Below are 14833 nucleotides of genomic sequence, written 5' to 3'. Positions count from 1 at the left end.
GTTCTTCATAGGCCACAATAGGAATTTACTATGTGATGTTGTGCAAGTATATTTACCTCTCTGGGCCTGAAATTTAACTAGAGCTAGAAAAGGGTTCCTTTTTGGTATAGGGGAAGGTGGTACAGACAGAGGGTGGTAGTCCATAAAAACTTATTACTTAAGTGATTTTGCTTAGATTCTAGATATACAGGATGTTAATAGTTCCAGTTCTTTTTAAAGATATTTATTCATTTTGAATATACATTGCTTTATGAATCATGTTGGGAGAGAAAAATCAGAACAAAAGGGAAAAACCATGGGAGAGGGAAAAAAAACAGAAAAAAGAAATGAATATAGCACATGCTGATTTACATGCAGCCTCCTTAATTCTTTTTCTGGATGCAGATGGCATTTTCTGTCCAAAGACTATTGGGATTGCTTTGGGTCACTGAACCACTGAGAAGAACCAAGTCTTTCAAATTGCATATTCTCACTGTTATTGTGTACAATGTATTCCTGGTTCTGCTTGTATCTCTCAGCATCAGTTTGTGTAAAATTTTCCAAGCCTTTCCAGTTCTACAATTCTTAAGGTTTCAGAAAAACCTTCCTTCTCCCCACAACACACACCAACACTCATACTCCCACTCCCTCACACACATATACACATACCCATTAGAACTAAAACTTGTTTCAATATAGCAGTTTAATTCATAATCTTTTAGATCTCTCAGTAGATAGAGTTCTAGGCTTAAAGTAAGGAAGACCATGACCCAACAAAAATAATCTCTGCCTCAGTTTCTATATCTGTAAAATGGGGATAATAATGACATTTTTTTTTCCAGTTTGTTATGAAAATCATGTGAGGTAACATTTGAAAAAACCTTCTTGCAAACTTTTCAAGCACTAGTTATCATAGGATTTAAAGCTATTAAGGACTTTAAAAGCCATCACCCTTAATTTTAGAGATGAGGAAACTGGGGGCACAGAGAAGTTAAGTAAATTATCCTAACTCATACAACTAAGAAAGTAAGTCAGGATTTGAAATTTGGTCTTCCTGACTCCAGGTCTAGCACTCTCTACTATGCTACTGATTCATAATATATGTGAACATGTTTTGTTTTGGTTTCAGTTATAAAACACAGGTTCTGACTAGTGTTGTTGGTTCCTGGGACCTCTATCCCTGTCTTTTTTTTTTTCCTATTTTTTTTAGAGGCAATAAGTGTTGCAATTTAGTGACTTACTTGGGATCACACAGCTAGTAATTGTCTGAGGCTAGATTTAAACTCGGCTCTTCCTGACTCTGGGACTGGTGCTCTACCTACTGCACCATCTTGCTGCCCCTCCTGTCTTTCAGTGAAAGGGAATTAGAGCCCTCTGAGGACATGGAAGTGTGAGCCTCTTAAATAGCTATAGAGGCCAGAAGGCCTGTAACCACTCCTGAGGGCCAAGCCTCCTTGTGCAGGTGCACATTCCTAGCCCTTCCCATGGCTTGGCTCCTGGTCACCTGGCTGGACTTCACAGGGGCCCCATTGTGCGCCTTAGCAGATAGGAATGGGGAGCAGCCCTTGTGGGGGTGTGATGGGGGCCAGTCTCTGGGAACAAGCGGACAGATGGGGGCTCAGACAAAGCCCTCATTAAGAGAAGATCACGGCAGTGCCAATAATGTCCTGAATCAGGATACGGGATAGCCAAGGGAACTTTTTGCCCAAGATGCTTAAGCCTATGGTGGGAGACTCATAGACATCTGAAGGTGACCAGGGCGGAAGCGCAGGTGTGTGGGCAGACACGCCCTCAATGTGACCCATCAGCAGTGCCAGTTGTAGCCCCTCAGCCTCCCTGCATCCGCAGAATTGCCATCCAGTGGCTGTGGGGTTTAGACGAGCCAGTCTGGTCCGGTGCCCGGTTACATTCCACTGGGATCCATCCAAAAAGCACTCAGAGAGTGGTTTTGTCCTCAGCTGGGCCTGAAACTGGAGCCTAACTTATTGTTCTGGATCAGCGGACCCGAGATGGGAACCTGATCGTCGAAGAGAATGTTGAGCAAAGGGCATTCTGAAGGAGATTCGCCCAAGTGCTGGGAACCAGGGTTCATTTATGGAGCATGTATTGAGTCCCTCTGTCATGCTGGTGGACAGCTAGGTGGTACAGGGGATATTTCATTGGGCCTGGAGTCAGAAAATTCAATTCCAGCCTCAGACACTTACTACCTGTGTGACTCTGGGCAAGTCACTTAACCCTATTTGCCTCAGACTCCTCATCTATAAAATAAGTGGAGAAGGACATGGCGAACAACTCTAGTATCTTTGCCAAGAAAAATCCCTAAATGGGCTCATGAAGAGTCAGACATGATTGAACACCACCAACAAAATGATGCCTTGTGCAAAGGATATGATGACAATCTTATTTAAATAGCGGATGGAGTGGAGAAGACAATAAAAGCATAGAAAATTAAATATATTATAAATACAAAGTAATTGGGGGAAGGACATGGCTCTAGAAAATTAAATATATAATAAATACAAAGTAATTGGAGAGGAGGGGCAATTTTAGCAATTAGGTTTCTTATGTGAGTTGAAAGAAAAGCTAAAAACTTTACAAGGTGGAGGTAAAGAGGGAGTGCATTTCCGGCACCAGGAACAGCCCAATGCAAAGATATGGAAATAGGAAATGGAATGTCAGGTGTGGAGAATGGTAAACAGGCTACTTTGACTAGAATATAGAGTAAAGGCTAGTAATGTAAAGAACTTTGCACAATACAAAACTAGGTATTGTATAAATGCTTATTCCCTTCTTCCCCTACCTCTATCTGTATAGAAATAATAATTGAAGACATGAGATGATGAGGTCACCAGGAGAAAAAAAATTATGAAAAGGAAAGATCCTTGCCAGAAATCTGGGATATATACATAAAGAATGAAACATGGATGATAATTCAGCAAGAGGGACTGGCCAGATAGGAAGAAAACATTTATTAAGTACCTATTCCATGCCAGGCACTTAGCAGATATCTCATGTAATTCTCACAACAACCCTAAATGATAGGGGCTATTATTTCCCCTCTTTTACAGTTAGCAAAACTGAGGTTAAATGACTTGCCCAAAGTCACACAATAAGTCTTTGAGGCTGATTTTAAACTCAGGTCCTGCTGACTCCAGGCCAAGCCCTATATCCACTAGGCTACCAAACTTCTTTTAGTTAGGAAGAAATGCATTAGAGAGAAGTAATATAAAACTTGTAATTTAACAGAGAAACTAAAAAAAAAAAAGATAAGTTTTAAAAAGGCCATTGGATTTGGTAATATACTTAATTGTATCCCTGGTAAAATGTAAGCTGCTTGAGGGCAGGGCTATTTTATTTTCATCTTTATTATCTCAATACTTAGCACAGGGCCTGGCAGATAGTTTATTGAAAGTTTTTTGAAATGAATTCCTCTTTGGCATCCCAACGTATGGATTCAGTTCCCCCAAAGCAGTTTGAACATATTCCTTGAATGTCAGGCCTCTGCTCACTACCCACCCCCTAAATTAAGAGGGAGATAGGTTACTATATAAACCTTCAAAGCAACACTGTAGAATTGTCCTCTGGGGAACCCTAGCCTGGGAAAAGGGCCCTGTTTGGCATTTGTTATGAAGAGAAATTGAGTAGACACAGCTAAGAAAGTCTATTTTATCTTGATTAGAGAGGCTACTTAAGGCTTGTCTGGGAGAGAGCCAACTCGACTTACTTTTGTCCTTGACAAAATGCTTTTTATTAACAAGCATTTATTGAGCACTCACTGTGCTTGCTAATGCCTTCCTGCTGAGAATAAAATACTTCCAATTCATCCTGTTTGTACATAGAAGTTTGTATGTTGTCTCCCCTTTTAGAATGGAAGCTCCTTGAGGAAAAGAGTCAGGGGATTTAAGATTTGAGTGAAATATTGGGAGGGGTGCCTTTCTTTGGGTTCTTATCGAATAGCACACTGCCTTATAGAACAAGTGTTTAACAATCCTGCTCAATGGAATTGAATCTTCCCATCCTCCTGTTACCCAGTATATGTTCTGGGCTTGTGGACACATAATTGCTAGACTCTTTCTTTGGATTATCATAATTTCCATGGGTTAGAAAAAATCAGGCAAAGACTCCCTTTCCTCACCATTCTGCTTTTTATAGAGGCACTGGTTGGGGTGGTGCAGTGAATAGAGCATCAGGCCTGGAATCAAAAAGACTCAACTTCCCATGTTCAAATCCAGCCTCGATACTTAGCTAAGTGATTCTGGGCAAGTCACTTGATCCTGTTTACCTCAGTTTCTGTAAAATGAGCTGGAGAAGGAAATGGCAAACCATTTTGGTAGCTTTGTTGAGAAAACCCCAAATGGAGTCACAAAGTGTTGCCTATAATTGAAAGGTGACTAAACAACAACAGGGTGAGAAAAGACAAACTGCACAGAATTAGGGTCCCAGGGTTTATGTTTATAGGCAGGACAAGAGAAGGGGAAGGGTTGTTATTGCTAATTGGCTCTCATTGATGAAGAGGACGATGATAGGTAGGGCAGGACCCAGGAGGGGACCAAGGTAGAGAAGGGCAAACCTAAAAGGTCCTGGCCCTTTCAGTATTCCCATGCCCTCAGGAAGCTATCTGGCAAGCTCATTACAACTCAGAGTGCGGCAGGCCAGACACTTATTATCCTCATTAATTGTGCCCCAGTCAGAGCCCTGGAGAGCTCAACCAGCTCCTGGGCATAGATCAGCTCTTAGAAGTGCCAGCCACCTCATCTCATCAGGGAGGGGCAGGGAAGATGTGGGCTCATCTCAGAAGAACCCCCTAAGATGGCCACTGGGAAGGAGCCTGGCATTGCTAGGGGGCTGGATCTCAGCCAGGAGTAAAGTAACATAATGACACTGACTTTTGGGCACCTTGTCTGGTCATTGTGTCACAATGTGTCACAAGCTATAGGATATATAGGACAATGGAAGGGAAAGAGGAGATGGACTCAAAAACAAGATAAATAATGAAACTGGACATTTTGAGTGCAGCCAGAGGAGAGGGAGAAGAAGATGAAGGAGGGAGGGAGAAGAAGAGGGAGGGAGAAGGAGAGAAAGAGAGAGAGATGACAGATAGACAAAGACACACACATACAGAGGCCCAGAGACAGAGACACAAAGAGAAACAGAGAAAGAGTGGGTATTTGTTAGAAATATCCCATCAGTTCTCAGTACCACTATCCTGTTGAAGCATCCTGCTAGAATGTTGGGAAAAGGGATATAACAGCTTTTCTCTAGCTATTAGACATGTCTCAACCCCAGTAGTGGCACTATTTTCTGCAAGGCATATTAACAGGCAATTGAATTCTTCTTTCTCTCTCTTTCTTTCTTTCTTTCTTTCTTTCTTTCTTTCTTTCTTTCTTTCTTTCTTTCTTTTTTTCTCTTCTTCTTCTTCTTCTTCTTCTTCTTCTTCTTCTTCTTCTTCTTCTTCTTCTTCTTCTTCTTCTTTTTTACAAGTGAAGGCACTTCACTAGTGAAGGCAGATGTCTTCAAAGAGATGTCACCAAAACTGGTGAATTTTGAAATAGCATCTGTTGGAGTTTCCCATCTCCATGGCAGTACAACATGGGCAGGGAGCCTGGGAGGCCAGGATTACATTTCTAATCTGTGTTTCTTTTTATAATGCCTTTGTGTATGTTCTTGTATCACTTTCATGTGTGGATCTTGTCTAATGGAGGCTAATTGTGTCAGTTTGTCATGCAAAATAGATACAATCTTAGAATCTTCGAGCAAGGGACATAGAGTGAGGGTGGGACCCAGAAGCCCTAGGGATAAGCATTTGATCCAGAAGGCAAACAGAAAGTTAGTAGAAATCATAATTTTGAGAAGTTAATAAGAGATCATAGATATGCAAGTCATTTGAAAAAGTGCCATACATTGAAAAAATTCCACATTTCACTTTTTTTTTGTTGTTGTGGTTTAAATGTGAGAAGAAAGACATGGTACAGAAATGTATAGAAAGACCTAGCAGACCAAGAGGAACCAGGGAAATGTAATTCCCTCTCTCACTGCCCTCTAAGAAAAGCTTGTATCTCACTTCTGGCTTTTTCTCTAGCTCCTGCCTACTTTACTGTTAGCCTCCCCCTCCAACTATCCAATCTGATGATTCCCTTGCTGTTGAACAATTGTTTCAGTCATGGCCGAGTCTTTGTGACCACATTTGGGTTTTCTTGACAAAGATATTGGAGTGGTTTTGCCATTTCCTTCTCCAGCTTATGTGACAGATAAAGAAAATGAGGTAAAAAGAGTTAAATTGTTTATCCAAGTGCCTGAAGCCAGATTTTAACTCGGATCTTCCTGACTCTAGATCTGACAGTCTATGCTCTTTGCTACTTAGCTGCCCTAGCTAATTCCTAGGGCAGCTAGGATTCCCTAGCTTATCCCAGAAGTAAGGAGGTGCCAGTTCCTAACATGCAGGCCATAGGACTTCACCAGCTCTCAGTGGCTTCTTCCAGACAACCTCTGGGCCTTTTGCAGATGGTGGTTCTGATGGACCCAATGGAGGATCCAGATGACATTCTCCGAGCCCACAGATCCCGGGAGAAGTCCTACTTATTTGATGTGGCCTTTGACTTCACTGCCACTCAGGTGAGGGGCCATGGATGGGGGAGACTCATGTGGGACAAAAATTAAGTGTCTATTATTTGTTCCCAAGAGGCTATCACTCTGGCCTAAGTCTTTGTTTACAACTATTAGAAACTACTTCAGTCCTGATTTGGAGAGGATATGGCTTTTTTTCACTCATGAACATGTAATTTCTATGTAGCACACTCATTTTGCAAACAGGTGCATGCATGCATGCATACATATTACTTTGCTTAGCAATCATGAATGTCACCAAGTGGTATGGGACCCATATTTGGTTCCCTTCTGAGCTAGAGAAGTCTAAGACTCCACTAGCTCAAACCAGATGGTAGGATGGACCTGAGAAAACTGATGCTCTCCTGGGTATACCCCAACCTGGCTCACCTTCAGGATGCCCCTGGTATTTATTATAAGGCAGCAGCTGGGCAGGGGGCCAGGAGAAAGCTGGAGGAGCCAGCTGGTATCCCAAGTTCTTTTCCAAGCTGGTATCCCTAATGAATTGAAAATAAAGAGACTTTTTTTCTTAGTTCTTTGGCGTCACCTATGCAGGTTTTCTCATCAGCTTCAGGCTAGACAGAATCCAGAAACAGAAACCACTTTCTATAGTGGGAAGCTGAGCATGTTCTGCTTCCCAAAACCCTCAGACCCCCAATTTCCCTTTCTTTGCAGGAGATGGTTTATGTAGCCACTACAAAGAGCCTCATCGAAGGAGTCATCTCTGGCTACAATGCCACCGTCTTCGCCTATGGTCCCACAGGTGAGCTAGCTGCTCAGCACCTTGCTTTTGCCTCCCCAGTCCTGTCCAGAACCAAAAGAGTCCCCCCTCCTTCTCTACCCACACGACTCCCCAACATGGAGGTTGGACAAATCCTATCAAAGATATAGAAGTTTATATGATAGGTTTATATGTATTGGAGGTTTATACAACAACCTTACTTCACTATTACAGGAATGTCACACCCCCATCTTCACTCAGGGCCACCGCATCCCAGAAGATTCCTCCTTCTCCCCCTCAACTTGGATCAAAGAGGATTTTATATCTTTCCTTTTAAATAGACTCTCAATGACCACTTTCCAAGAAGGGACAAGTTGCTTGTCCCATAGATACAATCTGCAGAGCAAGGACAGTAGGGAGTTATCCCTGGGGAGAAGTCTTCCAGGAGTAACCCTCTCCATTCAGGATCACACATCCTATAACCCCCTGCTCACCTACTATTTTTTCCTCCTCCAGGCTGTGGGAAAACCTATACCATGCTGGGCACTGATCATGAGCCTGGCATTTATGTTCGAACCCTCAACGACCTATTTTGTGCCATTGAGGAGACTAGTAATGACATGGAATATGAGGTGTCCATGTCCTACCTAGAGGTAGGTCATTTTGCTTAGGTCATAATTGGAATTTTGAGTAGGGGTAAGGCACTGATTGGCTCATAAGAAGGATAGGAAAATCCCTTGAAGGTAGCTTAGTCTAGATCACAATGCAGAGTTTCCAGGGGTATGGACAACTGCCCCTACTTCCCCTTCAGTCTGACAGCCTTTTACTTAAAAAAAGAAAGAAAGAAAGAAAGAGGGCAAGTGTAAAATGTACAGCCCCTGTGGACATGCCCCATTGCCTTGGGTGATGTTGAGCCAAATGTCAGGAGTCCCTAATTTCCTTTCCATCCTTTCCTTTCCCTAACTCCTACCTACTTGAATGCAAACTTCAACAAATATAGCGGCCTTTCAAGTTAGTATGGAAATTATCAGGTCACATTGACATCTAACAAATCAATTGATCCCCTTACCCCTAGATCATTCCTTGAAAGCATTTTTTTTTTGTCTTTTAGTGAATGGGGTCACTATATCTTTTCTTCTCACCAGAAATCAGTTGTGACTTACTTTGGGTGACTAGTTTAATATGGGCCACTTATCCATTTACCCTATGTGCAGTAATATCATATGTATGGGTGTACCTGTACGCCATATGCCTGGTGTACCTGACAGCGTCTTTCCCTATTGTGGGTATGCAGTGATGGGATTAACAGAGTGGTGTGATATGAGCAAAGAGGAATATGAGAAGTCATTGCTGAGAAAGGTGTTGTGACTGCTCTGTAGAGCTGTAATTAAGAGAGATATAACTAAGTAAGGGTAATAGGGACTTTGACACAAGGTCCCAAAATTTAGAGGACACTGACATCCTCTTAGAAACAACTGAGTTTAGTATTCAGTTAGCAAGAATAATTAAAATAAGAACAATTAGATGGAATCATTTTCTATTTGGCAGTAATACCTCAGATTAGCTCCTTGGCAATCTGTCTTCATCCTAGAGTCTGTCACTCCTGACAACTGATTTGATCTTAAATAGCTGACTTGAGTACATTTCATGCCATTTGTCCTGGGCACGTTTTATATTCCTGTCACCAGGTGCAAAAATTGCTAGTAACAGTTTTACTTACCTGGGCTTCCCAGCTCTTCTAATACAGTCCTGGTCCTTTCTTTATTAAGTGATCTTTATGAAGCTGCTAATGCTAGGTTTAGAATCAGGAAGATCTCAGACACTAGCTGTGTGATCTTAGTCAATATCACCTAACCTCTGCCTGCCTCAGTTTCCTCATCTGTAAATGGGGATAATAATAGTTCCATTGTCCATCCCAAGGTTGTTGTAAAAATCTAATGAGATAATAATTGTAAAGTGCTTCCATAGTGCCAGACCCAAAGTAAGCATTATATTAATGAGTAGGAAGGACAGTGAGTTAGAGCTGTCACTTGTTTACACTGGCTAAGACAGTGTTTGCACACAGAATGAAAAGTAGGAACATAGCAGTAAGCTGCTAGATCTTATCTTGGATGCCCCTCATTCTTGTCAGGATCTTCCTTCTTCGGGTGATCTTGGCTAGAAGTGGTAGAGGACCTCTCCCCATCTATAAATGCCTGGAAGATTCCCAAGAAGAGGGTAGTTTTGACTTGGATCACAAATAATCTTGTCCAGTGATCCCATCTTCTAAGCATGTGGCAGCTAGCTCTGGGAAGGGCATCCCATCATTATCATCTCTCCTTATCCTCAGTCTGCTGATCCCCTTTCTCTATCCTGAGTTATATACTTCATTGGAATACCAAAGATCCATAAAGCTCCTTTGGATTGATTTGATTCTTGGTACTTGTATTTCCATTACCCAGCATAGTACATGGCATATAAGTACTTGTTGATTGATTGATTCCTGCTCAGGTTGTTGTCCCCTTGGTTTGGTGGGTGTTGAGGAATGTGGCTCCTGACTTTGTTTTCTGCTCTTGGTCTTCCAATATTCTCTCCTTACTCCTGTCAGATCTACAATGAAATGATTAGGGATCTGCTGAACCCTTCCTTGGGGTACCTAGAGTTGAGAGAGGACTCCAAGGGGGTGATCCAGGTGGCCGGAATCACTGAAGTTTCTACCATCAATGCCAAAGAGGTAAGTTTTTGGCAGAGAGAAAGGGAATGCTCACTCCCTCAAGTCAAGGGGAACTGGGAAGCTACCCCGTGATTGGATGGTCTGGTTTTTAGTTCTTGAGGCAGCCATGTAGAAACCAGGATTGGGATAGCTACATAAAGAGGGTTTTGGTTTTCTAGGTGAATTTCAGAGAATTCTAACATTTCTCATCTGTTCCAAGTCTCATAGAGATCTCCAGGAAGAAGGGAAAACAAGAAATGGTCTTCCTATGATATAGATATAATGTCCTTAGGAGAAAAGAAGAAGATAAAGAAGAAGCTAGGGCAATGAGGTGGCCCTTGGAACTTGACCAAGATCCCACAGCTAGTTTTTGAGATCTTCCTGACTCAAAGCCTAGCACTAGATGCCTTATAAAGATCATTTAGAGTTACAGGGATCTGAGTTCAAATCCAGCCTTAGACACTCACTAACTGTATGACCCTGGGAAAGCCATTTAACCCCAATTGAGTGCTCCCCCCCCAAATAAAATAAAACAAGCCTTTGAGCTTTTGATGACAAAGTAGCAGTAGCAGAGTCAGAACTCAAACACAAGTCTTCTCAGTCTCAGGGCAGGAATTTTTCCTATTTCAGCTTCTCAATGATTGTTGAATATCCCCTTAAATTTCATTCTTTTTCCACTAAATTATTGCTAAGTTATTATATAGTATTATGTGGAAAGGATGCTGGATTTCAACTCAAAGGACTTGAATTCAAGTCTTGACTCTTTCACTTGCTTCCTGTGTGATTCCATCCCAGGGAACTAGTCCTTCTTTAAATAAAAAAGATTTAAAGAGAAAAGTTGAGGAAAGGCAAGCAACACATCAGCTGTCTATGACTGACAGTGTATACATTATTCCACACCCCTAATCCACTTTCCCTTGCAGGAAAGGGAGAAAGGTGCATTTTCTCAATTCTTCTCTGAGAGCTAACCTTTGACATTTGTAATTACATAGCATTCAGTCTATTTTATCACTCTTTCCATTTATATTATTTTTGTCCTAGTATATATTTATCAATTCTCTTCTTTGGCCTGAAAAATGCCAGTTGCTATATCCCTTCTTCCCCCTTCCTTTTTGTTCTCTATTTATTTTTGAGGTTCGCTTTACAGATTCTTTGTCTCAAGTTGTGTACATCTGTGGGATGCTCATAAGACTCATAGGATCACAAGATTCAGAACAGGAAGAGGGATCCTTGACAGCAATCAAATTGAACCCCTCATTTTATAGATTCAGAACCTGCAGGATTATAGAAGAACCTGGCCACCATGCAGACTTTCCACTAAACTTTAGATATTACTTTTGGGCATTCAAAAAATCATAAATCATGAATTCATAGATCTGCCTTGAATGCTTACTAGCTCTGTGACTGTGGCAGTCCCTTAATTTCTGTCTGACTCATCTCCCTCATTTGTAAATGGATTTAATTGTACCACCAATTGCTTAGGGTTGTTATGAAAAATGAGATGATATTTGTAAATACTTTGTAAAGATTAAAGCTCTATGCAACTATTAGTTATAATTATTGTTGCTATTGTTAAATTGTTACAATACCTCTTGAAGCCTCAATTTCCTCATCTATAAAATAGAAATAGTATCTATCTCACAGAGTTATTGAAAGGATCAAATGAGATAATATAAACATATAAAATATATTTGTATCATTCTTTGCAAACTTTAAGGAATTATATAAATGTCATCATTGTCATCATTGTTGTTATTGTGATGGTTGGAATAGACTCTAGAGGCTATATAGTCCAAGACTTTTATTTTGTGGTGTCAGAAAACATATAAACATATTTGTATCATTCTTTGCAACTTTAAAGCATTATATAAATGTCATCTTCATTATTATTGTTATGTCTGTAATAGACTCTGGGGGCATATAATCCATTACTTTTATTTTATAGTGTCAGAAAATATATAAACATATTTGTATCATTCTTTGCAAGCTTTAAAACATTATATAAATGTCATCTTCATTATTATTATTATGGCAGGAATGGATTCTGGAGGCCATATAGTCCAACACCTTTACTTTAGTGTCAGAGAGTAAGGCCCAGACAGGCTGAAGGTCATACAGTTAGCAAAAAGATTTGAATCCAGCACCACTGATTACAAATTCAGCACATTTTCCACTAACATCACATGTCTTCTGTCCTGCCCCTAGTCTGTGAATTCTTAATAAGATCATTAAGGGTAGAGATTGTTTTCCTTCATCTTGAATCACCTCCAAGTGCTCTCTACACAACAGGTAACTAAGAGATGTGAGATGAAGTTGTGTTAGGGAGGCTCTCTCTGCCTTGGAGAAGTTATTAGAGGGGGTCAGGAATCTGAGAATTTTCCTTCTCCCAATCCCCTACCTCTTCCTTCATCTCCAGATCATGCAACTTCTGATGAAAGGAAACAAGCAGAGGACGCAGGAGCCTACAGCTGCTAACCAGACATCTTCCCGGTCCCATGCCATACTTCAAGTGACTGTGCGCCAAAAGAGCCGGGTCAAGAACATCATGCAGGAGGTGCGGCTGGGTCGCCTCTTCATGATCGATCTAGCTGGCTCAGAGCGGGCATCCCAGGTGAGGGGATGAGCAAAAAGAGGGAAAAGTGAATGGGGAGAAGTGGGAGCAATGCCTTTTTGTGGAATAGAGGGTTGGGAAGGGATTTCCTGGGAGTAGAGAAGAAAATTGACAATATCTTTCACTTCACTCACCATCATGATCGTTTATCAGAAGCTTAAATCTTTTTTCCACTGGCATATAGTATAAGCTACTTAGCCCCAGGCTCCACATTATTAAGAGACTTAAAGTCTTAGGGCAGACCACCTGAAGTAGATAAACATGGAGGTAATCTAGACAACACCTGAGGAGTAAATGTTGACATTGCAGACAATGCCAGAGCAAGTACAGAGGAGAATGGGGGAGAATTGTTAGGGTTTCATGTTTGGATAGGGTGGGAGTGAAAGCTTCCTGGAGGAGGTAGAATTTCTGAAATCACTTGAATGGTGGGAGAGAATCAGTTTGGAGGACTGGGGAAGGGAGAATGCTAGGAACAGTGCAACCTCTTCCACAGGATCTTGGGAAAGGTTGTTATGGGAGGGGATAAGGGGGAGATGTAAGGGATGAAGGAGTCCAAGGGTATGCTAGTGAATGTTTAACACTCAAACTCAGAAAAAGAGATTCAAAAAAAAAAAAGAAACATTTAAATTTAATCTGCAATATTCATATCTTCTCATCACTTTCTTCAGTCTAAGCAATCAACAAAGCAAGAAAACAAATCCTGATTTGTACCACTGAAAATGTATCAGTGGTCCTCTCTAGTCTGTATGAACTGGCCCCAGCACAACACTGCTAGAGCCCAAGCAAGACTTTTTCTCCCATAAAAATAGGAAGAGAAAAAATTCTTGCCCAGATTCAAGTTACAAAGGCCTGGGTTGGCATCCCACCTCAGACTGGATGTTTGATGTTGGGCAAGTCACTTAACTTCTGAGGCTCAGTTGTTTCATCTGCAAAATGGGCATGAGGCAGTGTGATAGTAACTCGTATTGTGACGTATCTATGTTCTACTTAGAAGCAGGTTATGTAGGGGGTATGTTAGAGCCAGATGGTACTAACTGGCAAAAGCCAATTAAAATTTTAATGTAATCATTTACACTTGGGAATTGGGAAATACTACAAATCAGGACTTGATTTATTGCTTTGATTATTGCCTTAAGAAAGTGATGATGAAGATGTTGATGATGCAGATTAAACTTTTAAAAATACATCCCACAATCTACTAGCACAATTCTGGTACTCCAGTCATATGTGGAGCTTGGTATAAGGCTAAGGCACTGATTGACTCATAAAAAGAGTGGGAAAATCTCATTTGAGTCAAAAAGACCTGGATTCAAGTTATAGCCTCTAACAGATACTGTGACCTTGAACAAGTGACTTAATTAAGCACAACCTTGGGCAGATTTTAAGATCCTAAATTGCAGAAAAGATCCTAAATCTGCATTGACAGAGCAAGTCTCCCACTAATAATCCCACACTAATGTTGTTATTTGTCCTTTATTCTTTTTTTTTAAATATTTTATTTTATTTTATAATAACTTTATATTGACAGAATCCATGCCAGGGTAATTTTTTTTTACAACATTATCCCTTGCACTCGCTTCTGTTCTGATTTTTCCCCTCTCTCCCTCCACCTCCTCCCCTAGATGGCAAGCAGTCCTATATATATTAAATATGTTTCAGTATATCCTAGATACAATATATGTGTGCAGAATCGAGCAGTTCTCTTGTTGCACAGGGAGAATTGGATTCAGAAGGTAAAAAACAACTCGGAAAGAAAAACAAAAATGCAAATAATTCACATTCGTTTCCCAGTGTTCTTTCTTTGGGTGTAGCTGCTTCTGTCCATCATTTATCAATTGAAATTGAGTCTTTGTCAAAGAAATCCACTTCCATCAGAATACATCCTCATACAATATTGTTGTCGAAGTGTAAAGTGATCTCCTGGTTCTGCTCATTTCACTTAGCATCAGTTCATGTAAGTCTCTCCAAGCTTCTCTGTATTCATCCTGCTGGTCATTTCTTACAGAACAATAATATTCTATAATATTCATATACCACAATTTACCCAGCCATTCTCCAATTGATGGGCATCCATTCAATTTCCAGTTTCTAGCCACTACAAACAGTGCTGCCACAAACATTTTTTGTCCTTTATTCTCAAAGAAGACCACCAATCAGGTGCGTGATGTCTTGACTTTCAAGTGAATTGAATTTAAGTGACACAGAATTATGCAAAGTCATCAGCCTC

General features: G+C 40.8%; 1 protein-coding gene across 2 annotated transcripts in view; it reads left to right on the top strand.

The window, feature by feature from the left end:
• KIF19 (kinesin family member 19) overlaps positions 1 to 14833 on the top strand; it is a 56170-nt gene that overhangs the window by 20287 nt on the left and 21050 nt on the right. For both annotated transcript variants that reach the window (XM_051995168.1, XM_051995167.1), the window contains exons 3-7: positions 6481 to 6591; positions 7258 to 7345; positions 7820 to 7956; positions 9891 to 10016; positions 12412 to 12606. In XM_051995168.1, coding sequence (XP_051851128.1) covers positions 6481 to 6591; positions 7258 to 7345; positions 7820 to 7956; positions 9891 to 10016; positions 12412 to 12606 — 657 coding nt within the window. The remainder of the gene's footprint in view (positions 1 to 6480; positions 6592 to 7257; positions 7346 to 7819; positions 7957 to 9890; positions 10017 to 12411; positions 12607 to 14833) is intronic.

The sequence above is a fragment of the Antechinus flavipes genome, chromosome 4, assembly GCF_016432865.1.
Source record: "Antechinus flavipes isolate AdamAnt ecotype Samford, QLD, Australia chromosome 4, AdamAnt_v2, whole genome shotgun sequence".
Lineage (NCBI taxonomy): Eukaryota > Metazoa > Chordata > Mammalia > Dasyuromorphia > Dasyuridae > Antechinus > Antechinus flavipes.
The sequence above is the reverse complement of the archived record's forward strand: the minus strand, read 5'-3'. Positions and strand labels throughout refer to the sequence as shown.